The sequence below is a fragment of the Nannospalax galili genome, unplaced genomic scaffold, assembly GCF_000622305.1.
Source record: "Nannospalax galili isolate Female #2095 unplaced genomic scaffold, S.galili_v1.0 scaffold633, whole genome shotgun sequence".
Classification (NCBI taxonomy): Eukaryota; Metazoa; Chordata; class Mammalia; order Rodentia; family Spalacidae; genus Nannospalax; species Nannospalax galili.
In genome coordinates, this window is record NW_008336075.1 from 2,165,039 (window position 1) to 2,187,168 (window position 22,130).

General features: G+C 40.5%; 1 protein-coding gene across 1 annotated transcript in view; it reads right to left on the minus strand.

Moving 5' to 3' along the window:
• LOC103732321 (contactin-associated protein-like 5) overlaps positions 1–22,130 on the minus strand; it is a 258,463-nt gene that overhangs the window by 12,456 nt on the left and 223,877 nt on the right. The window contains exon 2 of the mRNA XM_008830877.1: positions 14,207–14,311. Coding sequence (XP_008829099.1) covers positions 14,207–14,311 — 105 coding nt within the window. The remainder of the gene's footprint in view (positions 1–14,206; positions 14,312–22,130) is intronic.

Genomic DNA, 22,130 nt, shown 5'->3' on the forward strand with positions numbered 1-22,130 from the left:
ACTTTTTTTTTGTCTTTTTGAGGCAGAGTCTCCCTATAGCTCCAGCTGGGCCGGAACTCTCTATGTAGACCAGGCTGGCCTCCATCGTACAGAGATCTGCCTGATTCTGCTTCCAAAGTGCTGTGATTAAATTGTACCCCACCTGCCTAAAAATCATTTATAAACCCAAGATTTTAAGATTACTACTGGGTGAGGAAGAGCTGATCCCCTTAATGGGAAGGCCTCTAGACAGGCTGACTAGACCTCAGAGGATAAACTTGTACTAGGGACATCTGGGGACACTAACTTGACATGATAGACCATAATACAAATAATGGAATGCAGTGTGGGGGGGTGCTATGGGAGAGTGCCAGTGAGGAAGGGGGTATAAAAGTGATTAAGAAGTTCTGTATTAAATACAGAAAAATTCAATAAAATATTTACAAAACCCCCCACAAACAACAACAAAAAACCCCAAACTAATAAAAGACAGAGGAATGGAGAGAGAGAGAGAGGAAGAAATGATAAAATGACAAAGAGAAGAAGGTTGCAACTTAGCCTTCAAATGGAGTAACCAGTCATTAAGTAACAGGTGGAAGTCATGGGTTTCTGTACTAGTTTTACGGGACCATTGAGGAATCCTTTTGGCAGTAGCTGAAGTGTACACAGGACTCCTTCTTTCCCTAACTTCAGCATTTTCTTTGGCAATTTTCCTGGTCAAATAGAGGCCATCACAGCAGGTATGTTTCCATCTTACATAGCATTACAATTCTGCTTTTAAATGTCAGATATTTTTCTGGTCCACAGCCTTGGGACTGCTTGAATACCAGGATCAAGGTTACTTTTTCTGACAGACGTTATTAAACAGCACTACAATCTTAGGGCCACTCAGGAGGTACACAAGTACAAACCTTTATTTCCACAAATGTCTGAAAACCCAGGGATTTTTATGCTTAAAATACAGACCACACTATTTGCAATGCCAAAATATTCTGAAAGCAATGACTATTACATCTGCAACACCATTAAGATTCAATCAGATCAGCTGAATAACAATATTAGTTAATGCAGGGTGGACAGACTGAGGGCCAAATCCAAGTTCTGCCAAAATTAGTGTATTCTTGGCCTGGTGATTTAACCTCTCTGAGTCTATTTCACCTTTAAAAATGAGAGTATTTTTGCATATTGATTTGATGGTTAAAAAAAAAATAAGTGCTGAACTTTTTAACATATCTCTTCATTCAGGAAAACTTGATGGATTTTAATTTCTTCCCAAACACAAATCCATGGTGACTAAATTATGGTGGTCAGAACTGACGTTATAGATAATTCTGGAATGTTCTAAAACAGTGAATCCCAGGTTGGAATGGGTAGAACAGTTGTGAAAGCGTAGGTTCTGAGGCAGCAGTTCTTAGGAGCATATGAGTGTAATGTTAGAATCTAGCAGCTGCCCAGGACACATACCTCACAGTAGCTCTTTCCCTCTTGAAGATAACAACAGGGCAGACATCTGCTGAGATTTTGTAAATCTCTAGCTAACAAACATTCAGGTGCCAGGATCTCTCACCTGGGAAAGTGAATTTACAACAAAGAGGGTATTGGCCTCACCTTCTGCTTCCCACCCCTTTCCCTGCTTCCTGCCTGGGAATCAGAGAGCCTGAATACAGCCTCTGCTATGAAACCACTCTTACCCTCAGAGAACTCTGAGAAAAGACCTCCACTCCTTGGGTCTGAACCCTCCTCAAAGCCCCCGCCATGTTGTCATCAATCTGTCTGTGCATTAATAACTCCTCTAGTAAACTCCATACCCTGACAGTCTGTCTCAGTGTCTCTCTTGAACACCCATCCAAGACCTTCCAGAGAGAAGGTACTATCTTATGTTTCTAACAAGCTCCTCAAGGTGCACCTGTTTCCACTCATGAAAACAGTTCCTGTGTAGAGGAATATGAGGCCACAAAAGGAAGAAAAAGTACTGGTGCCTGCTGCTCTTGGGGCAGCTAAGATAGGACAACAGACCAGTGCTGAAGAAGACACAAGATTGAGGAGGAAATCTGTTGACCAGTTCTATGCATCTGACTTTGCCCTTATTTCTTGTGTTGGTTGGTTGGTTGGTTGGTTGGTTGGTTGGTTGGTTGGTTTTGCTTTGCTTTTAAGTCAGGGTCTGTATCCCAGACTGGCCTCCGCCTCTCTATGTTGCTGTGAATGGTTTTGAATTTATGATCACCTAGCTTCTACCTCTCTGCCCAGTGCTGGTATTACAGGTGTGCACCACTACAGCTGGCTTAGTCAGTGTTGGAGATAAACCCAAGGCTATAGGCATGCTTCAAGCACTCTAGGAGCTGAGCTACATCCCAACCCTGACCCTATTTTTTTGTTTTATTTATTGATGATTAACACAGAAACCCACAATTGGGCAATGTGAAAGAACAAACGGCTACAGGCTGTTTATCCCTGAATAGGACACCTATTTCAGACCTCTACCTCCCAAGGCTTGGGATCGTTGTAGAAGAGGAGATAGAAAGATTGTAAGAGCCAGAGAGGGTAGGTGTCCACCAGGAGACAGTCTTCCAGACAGCTTGTTATTTATTCATATGAACTCACAGCAATGGTGACAGCATGTACAAGTCCTATGCAAGCTCAAAGCTGACCCTATTTTAATACATTACATCAGAACCATATCATGTCATGCAGCCCCAGTCAATCTAGATGGGAACTTAGAGTTCTCATTAAATAAGCAGATATGGCAGAGCTGTCATGATGGGGTTCTCAGTAGTCTTACCTAGCATATGAGGCTAATGACTTTAATGACCCACACCCCCATCTCCTCTGAGTCTGATGCTTCAACTGAAAAATCAATTTCCAAAGATCATAGATTCTTAGTGTTTTTTAACCTGTGTTTCCCAATGAAGCTGTGTGTGTGTGTGTGTGTGTGTGTGTGTGTGTGTATTCTGTGCCAAAAAACAAGACAAGTACTCTAAGCCTTTTTATCCATTCACAGGCACCCAGAAAGCTGAAAGTACCTTGACATAGCAGAATCAAATTTCCCATGGAAACAAGATTGTCATGACAAAGACATAGGATCTGGCTTCTACAGGTAAGCATATCAAAAGATATATTTGAATGAGGGAGAAAGATTAAAATGACAAAGAACAAATGTTAAACATAATTGCTTATAAAATGTATTTGGCAAAACAGAAAATATGGGAAAGAGCAACATAAATGCTCTTTCTACTTATGGAGCCAATGCATTTTAATCATACAAAGGAACACCCCCCCAACCTCCCCTGCATTGTCAAAGTCTAGATCACACTCAGATGTTTCATGCTAGGCCACCAGCTCCTGAACCTCCTGTTGATGGTGCTTGTGGAAATCCAGCTATCTTCATTCCTAAATACAAAGCTTTCTGGCCACAAAACAAATCACATCTGACATACAAAGCTCCTTTCTAAGCCACAGTTATATGGAATGACTTGACCACCTAAGTTAATGGCCATCTGACCTCCAGTTTAATGTATTTTGTCCAGTCTTTCAAAAATGATTAGTGCTCTTTCTTGCTTTTTATTTCCTTTCATGAGATGAGATGGAGGTCGGAGCAGGTGTGGAAGTGAGAGAATAAAATCCTATTTGGTAAGTCCCCTCCACAGATGAGATAGAAATGTGGGTACTATTAAGCACCTAATCTTCATCTTGTAGACTGGGTTGCCCACATCTTGATTTGGGCAGCAATAGAAGGTCAACAGCCTGTCCAAGGGTGCTATTTTTATTTTCTCAGAAAGATTAGCTTGTCACTGATGAAAGTCATTATGCTTGTATTGCTTGGGTTTGGAGCACAGCCTTCCTGGATCCTCATTCTGACTTTGGATAATCACTGCATATGCTAGGGTTCATTTACCAGTTGAGCACTTTCTCCCTGAGTGCAGTTAGGCTTCTCGACATTCAACTTCATTGCTACATATGATGGGAGGTAAACTATTTTATCTATGTTCAGTGCATGCTGCATTTTGTATGATTTCCAGAGGATTCAAAAATTTTAAATGATGTACAAGATTTGAAGAAAAGTTCTCTGTTCAGCAGGCTTGTGTTATAAGGATACAGGATTTTGTAGAGAAATTTTCCGCAGATTGAAACATTCCTTCCTGAATGGAGGAGGGAGGCTCATAATACTCAGGAAGAAACCAAGTCTCCTGAAAGTTACAGGATACACAAGGCCCCTCTTAAATGTTGCGGCAACTGTAGCAATTGCAGGGAGAGGAAACACTCCATTCAGCTGAGAAGTCCACCAGGTGTGCACTGAGTGCCACTGAGTTCCAGGGACTCAGCCTTCAGGAGTTGTGACCCATCTGGGGTGGCTTTCAAGCGATACAGTTGCTGTTGAGTCATCCATGTTCCTGTAAGCCCCTCAACTATACTCTTGTAAGCAACCCCAACAAATGCAGTGGTTCATTAAGCTAGACCTGACTGGAATCCTATCTTTAGTGTGTCCTTAGTGCCCTGTTTGTGGTGAATAGATGTCTGTTCATGTCTCCTAGGGAAAAGCCACACATCACTATTGAGCACATGTAATCCCACTGAACAGGATTTAACGTGATGGAAATTGAGAATTTTACAACGTGGATTTCATCTTCAGGAGAATGAAAGAACGATCTCTGACAAGTGTGAGGAAAGCTGGATGGCATAAGGAAGGTGCTCATTAATTACTGTGACAGGTATACAAGTGAATGAATAGAATATGTTAAGAAAAGACTAAACAAATTTTGAAAATTGTGAGGAAGAACAGAATGTCCTTTCAATAGCACCCAGGACTGCTTTGTGCTAAATCTACTTTATGATTAGTTAATTGTCTTGAAGACTGCAGCTGTCATTTGCAAATAGAAAGTAGATCTCAGATACCAGGGAGTTACATGTTAATTTATCATTGTCTGGTCCATAGAGATTAGCCTTGAATTTTAGTATCACATGAGACATGGCCATGGTTAGTTACAAATTTCATCTTGACTGGGTTAAGGGATACTCATATAGCTGGTACTATATTGTTTCTGGTTCAGTCAGTGAGAATGATTCTGGAAGAGTCTAGCATTTCAGTCATTGCTGTGAGGAAGCTGATCTACCTTCAGCTGTGTGAGCACTCACCATGCAATCCCTTGAAGGACCATATCAAAGAAGATGCAATGCAAAAGTGAACTTGCTCTCTCTTCTGGGGCTGAGACAACTACTTTCTCTTGCTCTAAACTGTCAGGGCTCTCAGTTTAAAAGCCTTTGGGCTCTGGGTCTTGCAGAGGCTGTCACCCATTCTCAAGCTCCAGGTTCAGAATGACCCCATCAGTCTTTTTTTCTCAGACCTTTGGGCCCACAAGGAAATACTGGCTTCTCTGGGTCTCTAGTTTATAGAAAATATGTTGTGGGCCTTCTCAGTCTCCATGACCATTTGACCAACTTCCATAATGAGTCTTTCTTATATATCTGTGTCATCTATATCTATTTTTGTTTTTATACTTATTATCCCTCCATATATAAATATTGACATAATTCACACAGACACACAGACATACACACACACATATATATATATATATATATATATATATATGTATATATGGGGGTGCGTGTATGATATTGGTTTTATTTCTCTGAAAAATTCTGACTAATGCAGACATTAACTCATTAACTAGTTTTGTATGTGTCTTGCAAATTTAATCTAACTTTCTCTTCAGTTCTTTAAAGTCTTTCATACTTTGCACAAGTTATAGTGTCTTTCTGCTTCTCTTCTTAATGAACTGGGCATTTCTTGATGTAGTCAGTCTTATTTGTAAGAAAGTTGTGAGTTTTAACTGACTAATTATCCTAGTTTTACAAGTATTTTTTGCTTAGCAATTTTGAACCATGCTCCAGGAGATGAAAGAAGGTGAATGCATGTTTTGATCCCTATTCTGTAGGTATTTAAGTCTAGTTTAGAGTAGATGACTGTGTTTTAATGTGTGCATCACTGTGTGTACCTGTGTCAAAACTGGTGCTGAGCTATTTAGATGGGACATCAATTCTGTACTGGGTGGTAGACCTGAAGGAGACAGAGTCATAGTGCTCCCTTATAGGAGAGAAATGAATGTGACTAGCTAAATCAGGTTGTTGAAATTATACTTTGTTGGGGAATTGTTAAGAAAAAGGCAATATTGCATGTGGGGGAGGGGACCAGGGATACAGCCCAGTTTGTAGAGTACTTAGATAGCTTGGAGAAGATCCTGGGTTTGATCCCTGGCACTATATAATTTGGATGTGGCTTTACAGGCCTCCATTCCAAGTACTAGGAAAGTAGAGCCAGGAGGATCAGAATTCCAAAGTCATTCTAAGCTACATAGTGAGTTCCAACTCAACCTGAGCTAAAGACCCTGTCTCAGAAAAATAAAAGAAAATTTGAGACTCCAATGACATAGTCAATAATAATCTGCTAAGGCAGTAGAGCTGATACTCATCCATGCACATACCCAGAGGGAAGTATAGGAAGATGGATGCATCAACTAACTTGATTTTGGTAATCATTTTACAATGTATACATATGTCAAATCATCACTCTGTACAATTTAATATATACAGTTTTATTTGCTACTTATGTCTCAGTAGCACCATGGGGAAAAATAAGTGAGCTAATAAAAACAGCTCTCATCTTTCTTTCTCCACAGTAATAAAGTGATGTGCACCCTCTGGGAAGGGCAGCGTCAAGAGTGCACCTGGATGAGAGTGAGGATGTAGGATGACAGTGAGGAGGTCACTGTCTGGCTTGGCCAGAGTGTTCCTTCCTTGCATAGCTCTGCCACCTTTGAAATGAGGATGAGGGTAATGCTTCTGGGAAAGGAGGTTGTGATGCAGCATTGATGTGCTGTGAGGGCTCAGAGCATCAAGGGTTACTACTTCATGGACAGTGTGCTGCCACTGCGAGTTTTGAGTTGGATGTAAGTGACATAAGCTTGTAACAGGACCATAAATTCCTAGACATATGACACTGTATTGAGGCAGAAGCTCTTGGATAGCTCTGTGGCTACTAAAGCATCCTACATTTCATACCCTGTGGTACTATTTGCTTTGAGGGACATGTTTGCTCTCTGTCCATTCATAAAATGAAAGGAAAGATTTCAGGAATCCATGTAGGGGAAGGATGTTCAGGGTTATAATTTCTTTGTATCCTTCATAGTTTATAGACAGGACATAAATCTGGTTTAAGAAGAAGAAAAATATGACTTTTATGAAATTTTCAATATCAGTTAATATTACAGGGTTTTTTCTTAGCTTACTAAATTTTACATTTGTCAGTCCACTCACAGGACCAAATTTGTTGTCCACAATGTAAGCATAATTACTTTCATATTTTATACTAACATATACATAATATACATGCATATATTGTCTGTGTAGAATATATATTTGTACACACATGTATACATTACTTGATCCAAGGGCCTTTTTGTGCCCTGGGGCTCTCGGCCTGCATATTAAACCCAAAGGAGATAGAAACTATTTTTTAAAAGATTTTATTACTATTATTATTTTATTTATATGTATGTGTAACTTTGTATGTTTATGCCACATATGTGTGGGAGCCCATAGAAATAAAAAGAGGGAATCAGATCCTCAAGAGCTATAATTACAGGTGACTGTGAACTATCTGATGTGGATGCTGGGACTCAAACTTGGGTCCCCTTGAAGAATAGCAAGTGCTCTAATCACTAATCTATCGCTCTAGCCCCAGACTAGAAACAATTTGAAAAATGCATTGTTCATGGCTTGAAAATATATACACCTTTATATTTGTAATTATTTCCCCCCCAAAATAGTATAACAATTCTTCAAGTAGGATGAACTAGGTATTAGGTATTGTAAGTAATATAGAAATTAGGGAAGTAGGAAGATGTTTATAGGTTATATCCAGGTACTGTGCCACTTTACTTAAGGGCCTTGAGATGAGGTTGGGAATACAGGAGTCCTATATTTCCCCCAACAGACAATGAAGGATGACTGTTTATGCCTGTATTTCTCTACACATGGATATATCTATGTCCAATACTATAAATGTGAATGTTTATTCACGTCTATCATTTCTATATATTATTCTAGCTCTGTACTTACTCAACTCTTTGCATATATTTTAATCTCTCTAAATAGATAATAAATATATACTGTATAACAGAAGGTGGTTTATTTTATATACACATATACATATATAGTATCAATATAAAACAAAATCATATAAATGTTATTTATTAGTGACCAATGTTAGATACTACTTAGTGTCACAATTTGTATTTATTTTTGTCAGCATTATTTGTGTTAACTCTGTGCTAAGAGGCCATTTGTCCCTGTAGGCTATCTTCTGCCATCATTTCTCCACTTACTATTTTGAGATGGTTTCTAAGGGAACATGAAGCTCACTAATTTGGCTAGATAACCTGGCCTCCGTCTCCACACCCCCTACCCCAGGGCTAGGGTTACAAATGCATGCCACATCCCTATTCCTGGCATTTTACATGGGTCCTGGAATTTCACACTCAGATTCTCATGTTTGTGTAGCAAGCATTTCATCAGCTGAGTCATCTACCCAACCCTACACTTCTTTGTGAATAGTATTTTTACCTGTTTTGGGCCATCATATGTCAGAGTTATAGCACAGTACCTAACACATAGAATGTAGTCAGTGCATAGTCATAGAAGCATTTGCTGCACATTTGTGTATCCAAAGTAATGGTTTATAACTCATGTTGCATTTTCTAAACCAAGAAAGCTTAGGTGTATTCATGTGATCAATATCCATACTTGAGTTCCTTTGAGTGAATTAATTCAGAGTATCTGAGTTACGGGCTCAGGCAATGTTTCTTCAAACAGTATTCGGGTGGTTCAGACCTGTAGCATGGGAGTGAGAGCCAGGGTCCCAACCTTTGTGGAGCCTGGGTTTCCTCTTCGCTGAGGGAAAAGAGGGCCCTGTGGATGGAGTGTCCTGCCAGTACATTGCACATTGGGCTAGAAGGTGTCTAGGTCTCTATAGCTTAACCACATAGTTACAACTTCTGCTGAATCTTCTCAGTTTAGACTCCAGCAAAGGAGAGAAGTCAATCTCCTCTCTCCACATATGGCCTGAGGCAGAAGTCCCCAGGCTCCCCACTGAGTGAGAGAAGACAGTTACAATTAATCACTGGAGTGACATCGTTCTAAGTCAGTATCTGTCCAGCAGAGAGGAGCTGGCCTGCGACTAGACCCACAGCTCCCATTAATAAATGACCAGGAAGTGCCAGACAGAGATGCCCTTCTGGTGTCACACAATTTGAATAGGGTTGAGACTGTCTCAGGAAACTCTGCTGGAAACTGGGTTAAAATCTTCCAACTTGAGTTTCTCCCTGAAATGAAAAAGGGGCCTTCTTGCTCCACTCCCAGTTTTCTGTCCTGCAATAGGAAAGTTCTTCTTGACATGGGTCCTCTACTCTGGTTCTCCAGGTAATGCTGCAAGACAGACATTGTCCAGAGATGTCAAAGACAGGAATCTACATTTGATAACTCACTTCCAGCTACACAGAGTAGCAGTAGAGTCAGTATTGTAACTCTAATTGGTGAGTTGCTAAGTTCTTCCTGTTCCTTCCCGCTCCAAGCTTTGCTAGTAAATCCTTTTTATTGGTGGTATTGAGCAGAAAGCTTGAATTATGTTAAACTGAATTTGAATCCAAAGGTTTTCCCTTCCTAGCAACGTGATGTTGAGAAAACTATGCCATTTCACTGAAGTTCAGCAGTTCTGCTTGAGGGTAAAAGGTAACAATGCATACCTTACAATCTATTTTTAGGTCTAAATATAATACAGGTGAAACAATAAAATTGGGTCACAATATTCAGCAATGGAAAGTCTCAGAACAAAAATTCCATTGTTTCCTACTGTGTGGTAATGGGCTGCTCTTTTTTCTTTTAGAATTACACAGCCAAGTGGCATCTTCAGGGACTTGGTTCCAGGACATTCTGCAGATACTTACGTTTGTGGATATTCAAGTCTCCAGTATAAAATGACACAATATTGAAATGACCTTCTCATATATTTTAAAACATCTTATATTCTTTATAATATGTAATATGCTGTTAGTGCTGATAAATAGTTGCTCTATGATATTGTTTAGGTAATAACAAGAAGATATATGTGTATTCAATAACTAGACTATTTTTTATTGTTTTCACCTAAAGAATATGTAGAACTGACTATATTCTTAAATGAATCAAATAAATTATGAACAGATCTGACTTTCAAGTTATTGATTGCATTATAATAGCAAATCTTTAAGACATAGCATGAAATAATTAACAAACATAGACAAAACTATAAATTATTAAAAATGGAAATTTAAAAACAAAGTGTCAACAAATTAAATCATTTTAGGGTCTGAAATATCAATAATACAAAAGCCAACTAAAACTTATTCCAGAATGCAAAGGTGAATCAACGTGGAAGAATATAGGATAGTGAGCCTAATGTGCCAATAAGGAACACAGTTGAAAGGAATTAACATAAACTAGAAAAGATCAATGGATCGATTGTGATTTCCCACAATATTTTGCATATGCATCTGAGTATGATGTGCATTCATGTGTATATGTGTTTGTGCAAACATGTGGATGCATGTGTGTATGGGTGCAGGCACATGTATGTACATAAGGAGACCCAAGGTTGGCATTGGTGTTTTGTCAATTTGACACAGCCTAGAGTCATCAGAGAAGGCAGTCTTAATTCAGTGATTTCCCAGACCAGATTGGTCTGTGGGTATGACTGATGGAATTGTATGGATTGTTAGTTGATTTAAGAGGGCCAAGCCACTATGGGTGACACTATCCTCTGGGCAAGTGGTCCTAGGTGTATAAAAAAGCTAGCTAAGCTTGAGCCTGTCAGCAGGCCAGCAAGAAGTGTTATTGCATGGTTTCCTTGGCTGTGAGTGAGTTAGTTGGTCAGGGGTGATGCTGTGTGGATGACAGGCAAGCCTACCTTCAAGTTCCTACTTGAGTTCCTGCCTTGACTCCCCTCAATGATGATCTGTAACCTGTAGGCTGAGATAAAACCTTTTCTCTACTAAGTTGATTTTTTTTTTCATTTGTTGTTATTTGTTTGTTTGTTTGAGTCTCCCTATAGTCCCAGTTGGCCTGAAACTCACTATATAGACCAGACTGGCCTGGATCTAACAGAGAACCTTCTGCCTCTGCCTCCAAGTGCTGGGATTAAAGGTGTATGCCACCATGCCTGGCCCTCTAAGTTGCTTCTCATCAGATTTTTTTTTTTAATCATATCACAGAAGCGAAACTAGAATCCACTGCTGTCCATCTAATATATTGAGGCAGGCTGTCTTGCTGAAAGTGGAACTATCTGCTTGACTAGTCCAGCTATATGCCTTGCTTTAGGAATTGCCTCTCTCTGTCTCTTAAACACTGGGGTTACAGGTGCACTGTCAAGCACACATGGCTTTTCCATGGATTCTGGGGATCCAAACTCCAGTTCTGATGTTTATGATGCAAGCACTTTACCCACTGGGCCATCTCCCAAGCCCCAGCACTCAATATTTTTAACCAGAAAAAGCTAATAACACTAACCAGTTATTCATATTTTAGAAGTTAAAGTCTTTAAAAATTCCACAGGCTAGCACATGCAAAATGCAATATGAGGATTGAACTCCCTCATTTGGAGTTGACCAGGGGTGCCCCATAGACCCTTACATAATACTGGTTATTACCATCACTCTTGTTTACCTGCAGGAACTTGATGCTAAGACCCTATTACTGAAGATACTACATACTTGAGTCATAGAATAAACAAGAAGAAATCAAGCTGGTGCTGACCTCAAAGCTTCATCTTACTGGCTAGCTTTCACAATGCTAGAAAATACTATGTATATTACCAGAAGAAAAAGAGTAATTATTAACCTAATCCAGTTGTAAACCCTGTGAGTTATAATAACAACTGGACTGGCAATATATACCTGCTGGTGCAATTTTTGCACAAATATTATGGGAGTTACAAGCCACTTTCTGATTGAATTTAAGGCCCACATCACAAGATAGAGGCTGTAACTGACCCTGTTATCATGGTCAAGAATCTGTGCCTTGAGAAGTCACAGGCCACAGGAGAAAATCTACTACTATTATTCTATTAAATGGACATTATATTAAACTAACTTCTAATGACTTATTGTTATTCACATAGACTAGTGCATCACTCAGCTCTCATCAGAGACCTTCTTGTGGTAGATGGTGATTAACACAGAGACGCACAGCTATTCAACATGCAGAGAATAAGAGACTGTAGAGTATTCAGCCCTGAATGGGACATCGATATCATACCCTGTCCTCCCAAAGCTCAGGGACGCTGCTGAACAGGTAGCAGAATGATTGCAATAACCAGAGGTGGTAGATGACTGTAAGGAATCCATGCAGTCCAAGTAGCAGGGCTGTTGCGTATATGAACCTCTGGTGCTTATGACAGCACACACAAGACCTGCTCAAGCTCAAGGAAGGAAATCTCAGCATAGATGGGAAGATGGGCAAGAAATCTCAGTCCTCAGCGAAGAACATTAGTAATTAATAACTGCCTCTAGAAGGAGAGAGTCAGTTTCCTTTTAGGGTGTGATGCTGGGTAGGTTGACTTGGGGAACATAAGTTAACACTGACAGGCCTTTAAAAAAAACAGAAATAAACTGGGCATGGTGGTACATGTCTTTAATACCCAGAATTCAGGAAGCTGAGGTAGGCGGATCTCTGTGAGATCTAGGCCAGCCTGATCTACCTAGCCAGCTCCAGGCCAGCTGGGGCTACAGGGAGACCCTGTACAAAAACAAAACAAATAAAAAATCCCCAAATAACCCTAATAATAGAGGACATGAAGTGGGGTAAAGTGGGATGTTGAAGTGGTGGACATTGCAGAGGGGGTCTGTGATCAAAATGCAATGTATGAAATTCTCAGAGGATCAATGATAAATAAATACACACATACACATATATAAAGATGACAAAAATAGAAATAATACAGGCATCTATATCTCTTCACATTTATACACATTACAACATCAATACTGAAACCTGATTAAACTATGTATAGATATTGCACATTATGTTGGTTAAAACTCTTTTTGTTAGGGAAGAGTCAAGACTATCTACTCTGATTGTAGCACAGGTTGTAAAGTTACAAGGCAGGCATTTAACCATGGTAATTTCTAGCTGGTAAACTTACAGATTATTTGTGTTCTTACTTTTGATTAATCAAATTATATATATGCATATATATTTAAAATAGCAATATAAATTTCCCAGTGAAATTAAAATATTGACTTATTTTGCTAAACATTTTATAAACTTATAAAATATGCTTTAGTAGCTATTTTTCAGACATATGAAATGTAAAAATAAAGCAATTTAAAAAAAACAATTTCTAATGTACCTTATGATGATGATCAAAAAAAAAATTTGCAGGCTGGAGACAGTGTGCTCAGTAAAGTGTTGCTTGCCTTGCAAATGTGAGGACTTGAGCCAGTCCCACAGATTCCATGTATAAAGGCCAGGTATGGTAGAGCTTGTTTGTAATCTCAACTTTGTAGAGACAGGAAGATCCCTGGGACTTCCTGGGCAGGGAACCTAGCCTTCTTGGTGCACTCCAAGTCAGTGAGAGACCCTGCTTCAGGACAAAGTATGTGACACCTAAGAAATGACACACAAGGTTGTCTCTGGCCTCTATACACACTTCATACATGTTTATATGCATGCACACTGGCATGGTATGTGCACAAATAAGTATACATGTACAAACTCACACATACAAACCCACACAAAATTCACAGGATAGGAATGTATGTCCATGGGAGAGTACTTTTTTTTTTTTTTTTTTTTTTTTGAGACAAGGTTTCCCTCTAGCTGCAGCTGGCCTGGATTCACTAATAGAGACCAGGCCTGCCTCTGCGCCTCCCGTTATAATGCATAATGCATGATGCCCTGGATTCTATCACCAGTACCTCAGAAAAAAGTAATGATTCTTTGTGTTGGAGGATTCAGTTTGTTTACTATCCATTACATCATTACACGTTGTTAATCACTTTTACAGTAGATTTAACCTCTTAGTTCCTTCTGGACAGCGAGTTTGGATGTGACCCCTATGTTTGCAGTGCTCCCTCCCTTCTTGGCACTCACTGTACCCTCCCTTAATGCTTGGTTTTAGGGATTCCATCACTGTATTTACCCATTCTCCAGTTCAGTTGAGCTGGGCTGGAACTTCCAGTGAGATCTGAGGAGCTGGAGAAAGCCATTGGAGAGAGCAGGGATGCTAATGGGTCATCACAGTTGTCTGAAAAGATAGGGAGAGAGGGAGAGGTCAGATGCTATTGACAAGAATTGTTCCACAAAGAGAAAACTTGTGATATTAACTAAATCATTTATTACTCATTTTCTCTGGAAGAGTTTGGGGGTTGCTTATTTCAGTGTACATTACTACATTTACATCTCACAACCCTAAAACAGTATGACTTCCTTTTACAGATGAAGTAGATAAAAATCAAAGGTATCCAAGCTCATAGCACTAAAGAGTAGTGTTGCTAGAATTCTAAGAAAGACTTGTTTGAGTCCAAAGTTCAGCTACCAATCCATTCCTTTAGTTGAGCATTTGAGCAAAACCTTACAGTATGGTTGTGAGTTTACTCTATAAGAAGAGAGACTCTTAATGGAAGGGGGCATTGTTCATTTTCCCATCTTCAGTCTCCAAGCCCCTTGCAATAAACATGTCTATCCAGAATAGGATAATTTTGAGTAGCTTACTCCAAGCTGTGTGGAAGCCAGTGGAAAATGAGCTACTTACCCTAATAGTCCACTTTTATTGCAGGAACAGAAAGAGAATAGTCTCAGATTTTATACAATCTTTAATTTGCAATTGCAAATGTTCTAAGAGGTGGCGTCTTTAAAGGGTGATTAAGCCATAAGGTCTCTACCATCATGGATGGGTTCAGTGCCTTTAAAAGAAGGCTTTCAGGTCTACAGCTTCTCACCCTATTGCCTTCTGTCACACAGTGACCCAGCATGTTAGCCTTGCTAGATGCCAGGACCTTGTTAGCCAACAACTGTTGATTATAATGACTTTGTCTCAGGTGTTCTGTTATAACATCACAAGACAATACAGGGTAAGGAACTCAGTCATCAATATGTTGTGGCAATGCATTTGTCTGTATCTTCCTTTAGTCAGTACATTATTTGTGGATCCTCAGCAAGGAATCAGCTGTATGACAGTCGTAGTGTAAAGGTATGTTAAAAGAGTGGGATGGTAAATAATGAAGGCAGGAAGACAGAAGAAAGGACCAATCAATCAACCAATTAGTCAGCCTCACAGTGCCAATATTCTTTTCCTATTTTTTCATTTTGTACACAATTGATTCTGCAGGACATTGAAAAATGACTTCATGAAATCTAGACAGATTTCATTCAAAACGAATTTGAAATGTGCCATTCAAGGCAAACTTTATGATATTAAGGCTCTTGGGGGGAACCAATATGACATTTTAGAAGAACATTTACATAGAATCATGCTTGTTTTTTCAGTAGATTTTGCAGAGATGCCTTCCAGTTGATTGCAAGAAAATTAATTAGAAACACAAGGATTAAATTCTAGTTAAGCATGTTAAAAAAAAAAAAAAAAAACTTGGTAAGCTGTGCTTTAGGCTTCTCCCAATGCAAATGTTTGAAAAATATTTTGAGGTGTTTGACAAAGATGAAACTGAGACAGACACCCACCAGGGAAGACATCAGAATCTTAGTAATGGTAGCTCTTTGGTTCTGTGGCTAAGGCTGCACCAGGAGGAGATGGAGCATGTGGCTGCCTGGCTCCTGACACAAAGGTGAGGGTGAAAAGCTGTATGTATACTTCAAAGCACTTCCTCTTTTCTCTCTCTCTCTCTCTCTCTCTCTCTCTCTCTCTCTCACACACACACACACACACACACACACACAATCATTTTCTTAAGAGAGCCTGTCTCAATAAAGGAATAAAAAAAGAAAAAAAGGAAAAGCATCAGATATTGCTGGGGAGCTGGCTCAGTCGGCAGAACCCAGGTGAAAAAGCTGGGTTCGGTGGTGGGCTCCTGTAAACCCAGCAGCACCGAGGGGGTCAAAACAAGAAAGAGGCAGATCTCTGGGGCTTACTGGCCAGCCACCTTAGCCTACTTGGTGACTTCTGGGCCAGTGGGAGACCATTTCAAAATTTAAGGTGAATAATACCTGAGACATGACACCCAAGGATAATCTCTGGCTTCCACAAGCACTTGAATATGTATCAGGATACACACATACCTGTACACATATGGTCACCTGCACACAAGAATGTTTACACAGTGCCATTAAATTCTGCGGGGGAGGTTTAGACAGTGTCTCACTATGTACCACTGGCTGGCCTGGAACTCGCTATATCAGCGAGGTTGGTCTCAAACTCATAGAGCCTGCCTTTGCCTCCTGTGTGCTAGGATCTAAGCAGCATACCTCCATGCCAAGCTGCCATTGGGATTTACTGCCATTGTGACAGAGCTAATGGGTGGTACACACATATACAGGCACATACGCCAAAGGACAAGAAACCTCAAATAAATGTGAGAATGAGCCCATATGCACATACACACGTAGTTGTCAAACATCAACACAGCATCTAAATTCTTTTCTGTGCTAAGAGCCTCAACTATCCATGTCTGCAATTTTAATCACTCTCTAATTTGCAATAGTCCTTTGTCCATTGGTAATAATAATCCACAATCCTTTTGATATCCAAATCTAGAAGTAAGTTTCCCAAAGCAAAGAACCATTTTCAGCATGTATACAAGAGTGCTATGGGGATTTGGTAGATGGATCAGTTGATAAAATGCTTACCATGCAAGCATGAGGATCTGGGTCTGATCATCCAAACTCACCTAAAGCTAGAGAGAGTGGCACATGCCTATAATCCCAAGGCTGGGAAGGTAGAGACAAGAGGATCTTGGGTCTTGCTTAGAGTCTAGTCTAACAAGTTGTGAGCTCTGGATCAGTGAGAGACAATACCTCAAAAATTAAAGTGAAGAAAAACAGAGAAAGACATCTGACATCAGCTTCTGGCCTGTGCATGTACCTGCATATACATGTGTGTGTACAAGTATATATACACGCAAACAAACATTGCCATTACCCTTATTAGGTTCTTATAATTGTTCCATGTATCATTGATGACTTCTTGAGTACTGTGCTCCTACACTAATCATCCCCCCAACTGTACAGCTGCACCTCTGTTTTTTGTCTCATTTTTTTTAGACAGGATCTCTTTATAGCCCCACCTGGCTATGTAGACCAGGCTGGCCTTAATCTCACAAGAATCAACCTGCCTCTGATTCCCATGTGCTGGGATTAAAGGTGTGCACCACCATACTTGACTGCCCTTCTGTTTTTCACAAATAACGTATTTTGTGTTGTGACAAAACTGAATGTTCTAGAAATTTGAAGTCAATTCAAGTCCCATGGCACTTAGAGAACAACTTCAGAACCTAATTTTTCTCCTTCTATGGCAGTAGTCCTTGGGTCTACATGTAAACTGTTAAAATGCCTGAAGTATAGTACAAATAGAAGTGATCTAATCATTTAAAATTTATTTCAAGCACTTATCAGGTGCTAATTTTTCTGTTCTCAGATAGACACTGAGGATGAATTTGAGCAAAATAGAGCTACATCCTTCAAGTTTCTCACAGACCACTGAGAAATAGAAAAATATAAACAGATATATTGAAGGGAAAGCTTAGGACACATTTACTAAGAGTTCAAACTAGTGCATCAAAACAATATCCTACTGTCCAGACCTCCATGTATGTAACCTTTGATGTCTTGTCTAACCTTCTGCCTTCCCAAGATGGCAACTTTAGGAAGATATGATATTCCAGACACCATTGGCCACACAACAGCAGCAGCTAAGTTCCCTTCTCTGATTTTTCTGGGGCCAATTGTTCTACTCTGGGTCTTAGAAAATCCATTAACAATGACCTCTACCAAGGGACATTCCCAGAGTCTAATTTCAGTTGTGTCCTAATGGACTCGGTATTTAAAGGCTAGGCTTTGAAGACCCTATTTGAACTTAGTTCTTCTGTCTCTAAACAATGATAAAAATGGAAAAGTTCAAATCAGAAAGGAAGAAAGATCACCCTGCTGTGGATTTGAGCAAAGAGGTAGTTCCCGTTGGCATCTCTGTGTGAACTGAACAGCCCTAACATCCTGCTGGCATTTCCGTGTGCAGTGAATAGCTCTGACATCCTGCTGGCAGCTCTGTGTGCACTGAATAGCCCTGTTATCCTCCCTTGAGCAGAGAATAGACCAGGCCTCATCTCAAATTATCCTGTAAAGGTTTGCTATGTAGCATCCTAAATTAAAAAAAAAATGGGTATGATTTTAGACATAATCCCTCTTCTTAAAAGAAGGGAAATGTCTCAGCATGCATAACAATAATTAACTTTTGTTTTGTTTAGTTGTCTGATTTGAAGTAGCTTAAGGTAGATGGAAATACGTTGGGGCTTATGGCTAGAAGGTCCTAATTCCTAGCTTTGTTTCTTCTCTTGTCCTAGTGCCTAAAGAGAATTCATTCAGGTTGACTGGACTGCATTTCCATGTCTGCAAAGTGGGATTCATCTCTATCACATCCAGCCATAGAATCGTTTTAGAAATGAAATAAGAATAAAAGGAGAAAAAGCCTCCTTAGGTATGGAGCCATATGAGAGAGCACGCAGCACAGCTGGCTGGGGATGGCTGCTGCCGTGGAGGACAGTATCTGACCATTTGATTCTAGGATCTTGCTGGGTGCTGTGAAACTCTATGAAGAACTGGTGGTAACTTTTCTATGCTAAAGGCTCTCAGTGAGCCAAAGAAGGGGAGGAGGAAAACAGGGAAGACCTGTGTGAGGAGGGGATCACCTTGTGTGTTCTCCTCACAGGGGGGCATCCTGGTAGAGGCCTGACCTTCACAGTCAGCACAGAGCTGGAAAGGAAGGAGAGGAAGTGCCATCTGTTCCATTACTTCTACAGGCTTCTAAAGAAACAGACCACATTGTCTTTCAAATTTAGGCTCTTCTATACCTGAATTTCTTAGTGTTTCTATACAGCATGGATTCGATCCCCCACACAGCATGTGTTTAGAGAAGGTGAAAAGTAAGGAAAATCTGCTCTAGAAGGAGTTTTTTTTTTTTTTTTTTTTTCCTGTTTTGGAGACAGTGTCTTACTATGTACCCCAAGATAGCCTCCAACTTGAGATCCTCCTGCCTCAATATCCAGAGTACTGGAATTTCAAGTATAAAGGGAGGGGTTTCCAGTTTGGAGAAAAAATATCTTAAAGAACTGCAGTCATTCATGTTACTTGTCAACTTGACTGGATCTGGACTTAACAAAAATCCAAGTCTCTTGCCATACTGTTGAAGAATTTTCTCGATTAGGTTAATGGAACTGGGATAACTCACTCCAAATACGGCCAGCACCTTCTGATGCTAGCCCAGATATAAGAAGGTCCCACAGAAAAGATTTTACTTTTTGCCCACTTGCCTTTGAGTTTCCCTGGTGAGTTCACCCGCTCTGTTGCTGCTGCTATAGCTGCTGCCCTCCTTTCTGTCACTAGACACTGAACAGCCAGAATGCACTGACTCCATTTGGCTACCTTCTTCAGACAAGCCCGGACAAGCTCAGGAATATTGTAAATTTTTCCAGTTGCTACCCCCCCAAGCTATAGATTAAGCAAGCCCTAAAGCACTAAACATATAAAAGCCTTATAAGGTATGAACAAAACCTTCTGGCCCTAAAGATATCAGTCAGCACATTCCAATGCCCTAAAGACAGCCCCTACCAATCAAGACTTCTCCCGTACTCAGGATATGGGGCCATCCAATTATTTTAAAAGATGCTCAGCGTGCATGGGTTTATGTGAAGTTCTTCAATAAAAGCCCCTGCCTGCTATTGTTCGGAGCCAGACGCCATCTTTGGCTTGTGGAGTCCGTGCCCGGCTAGCCACTAATTTGACTACTTGATACTTTAAACTTCTGAATAAAAAATTTATGCATTTTTCCTTCGTGTCTGTGGGAATTATTCCAGACTCTTGGACCCTATCAACACCAGGTTCTTTAATATTTCATTGTGGACAGAAGGCAAGTAGTTCCCCAGGAAGCCCCAAGACAGTCGGCATCAGATTGGGAATGCTGAAGACCACCTTAGAGCAGTATCTCAAAACTTCCCTCTAGGAGACATCTCTGTCAAAACTTAGTGAAATTAAAATGCAAAGTCTTATTCAAACATGATATATGATTATTTTTCTTTTGCAAGTAACTATGGCCATCTTCACTGCTTACTCTTTTTAAGATTTATTTTTTAATTATGTTTGGGTGTGTGTGTTTGTGTGTGTATATGTGCACATGTATGTGGGTCCCTCCAAAGGCCAAAAGAGAGTGTTGAGTCCCCTGGAGCTGGAGTTATAGGTGGTTGTGAGCCACGGACATGAGTGCTGAAAACTGAACTCAAATCCTCTGGAAGAGCAGCATGTGATCTTACCCACTGAGTCCTCTCTCCAACCCCCACTGTTTTCTTTTATATCTTTTTAAAAAATATTTTATTTATTATTTTTATTATTTTATGTGTATGAGTATATCACCTGCATGTATGTGAGTGCACCCCTATTGTGCAATGCCATGGAAGTCAGACAAGGGCTTTTCAGATTCCCCTGGAACTGGAGTTAAGGGTGGGTCTGATAAGTAAAAATTTGCAGGAGAACAAAAGAATGGAGGAGGAGGCACCTTTGTTCTCACCTCTTTCTGGCTTTCCTCACTGTAAACACTCTGCCTTGCCTTCTTCTTTTGATCTCCTTTCCCATTGATTTTCACCACTCCAAGACAGCACTGTGGTCTCTGTGATGGACCTGCTTCATCCGTTCCCTATCTCGGTTCCCCCACCAACCACTCACCACTGGCATCTCGCCCCCTCACCCCCTTTGCCGTGGGCCTGCAAGGTCTGCTGTCTTCCATCCTTTTTCCTGTCTTTGTCCTCTTCCACTGCCTTTCTTCCTCACTTTACTTGGGATGATTTCTGATACCATTCAATCCAACACATACAAATGCTCTGGATCCTTTTCCTCTATCTCACCACTGCCCTTCTGGGGCTCTACTAAACCTCTACTAAGCCACCACCCTTCTGGGGCTCATCTTCCCTCAGCCTCTACTAAAAAACCTCAGGATCAACTTGTTCCACAAGCTTCCCTCCCTTCTGGCTCACTACATTTTTTCCACTTTTCTCCTATCCCATTCCTTGTACTCTGTCTCCATCTACTGGCTGGTCATGCCATGCTCTCAATGCAGGGTTTTCCGCTCTTCTCACTTGCCTCAAAATCACACGTGTGTCGGAAACCCCTTTCCTTTCTCTGGACATAGGACGCTATTTCCAGAGATAGGAACACACACTACTTCCTGTCCGGGACAGGATCTTGCCTTTCCTCTCCCTGATGATCTAATTGAGGGATGCCACCTTCAGGGACTTGGAAATAACTCAAAAATAATAACTCAAACCTGAGAAACCAATAAAAGGACGCTTTGTTTTGATGCCTGGTTCTCCTTGCTCTCGTTTTGCGTGACCCATGCCAAACCCCTTTTCCTCCTACTCACTCCCCATCTCTCTCTCTCTCTCTTCCTCATCTGCTGTGTTTTCCTGCCCAGACTCATGATCCTGCTTCCACTCACTATGGAGAGAGGATTTTCTTTGTCTCCCATCTGCTCGGTTCTGTCTCTACCTCCTACCCGCTTGCTCGATTCTTTCTCTATCTCCTCTTCACTTTGTACTTAATCTGTCGTTATGGGAAACACCCACTCAGAGTCTCAGGGTCTCACACCTCTTGCTTGTCTTCTTAAATCCTTAAAACAACTAGGACTTTCTGATACAATCAGGCCGAAACACCTGAAGTCCCTGTGGACCATTGCCTGGCCTCAGTACGAGTTAGATAATAACTCTGTTTGTCCAGACACTGGAACCTTAAACTTCAATATTTTGAGAGATTTAAAAAATTTCTGCCATTGTAAAGGGAAATGGTCTGAATTACCATACAGCCAAGCTTCCTTTAGTCTCTGTGCTACTCCTTCCCTCTGGGTCCCATGTTCT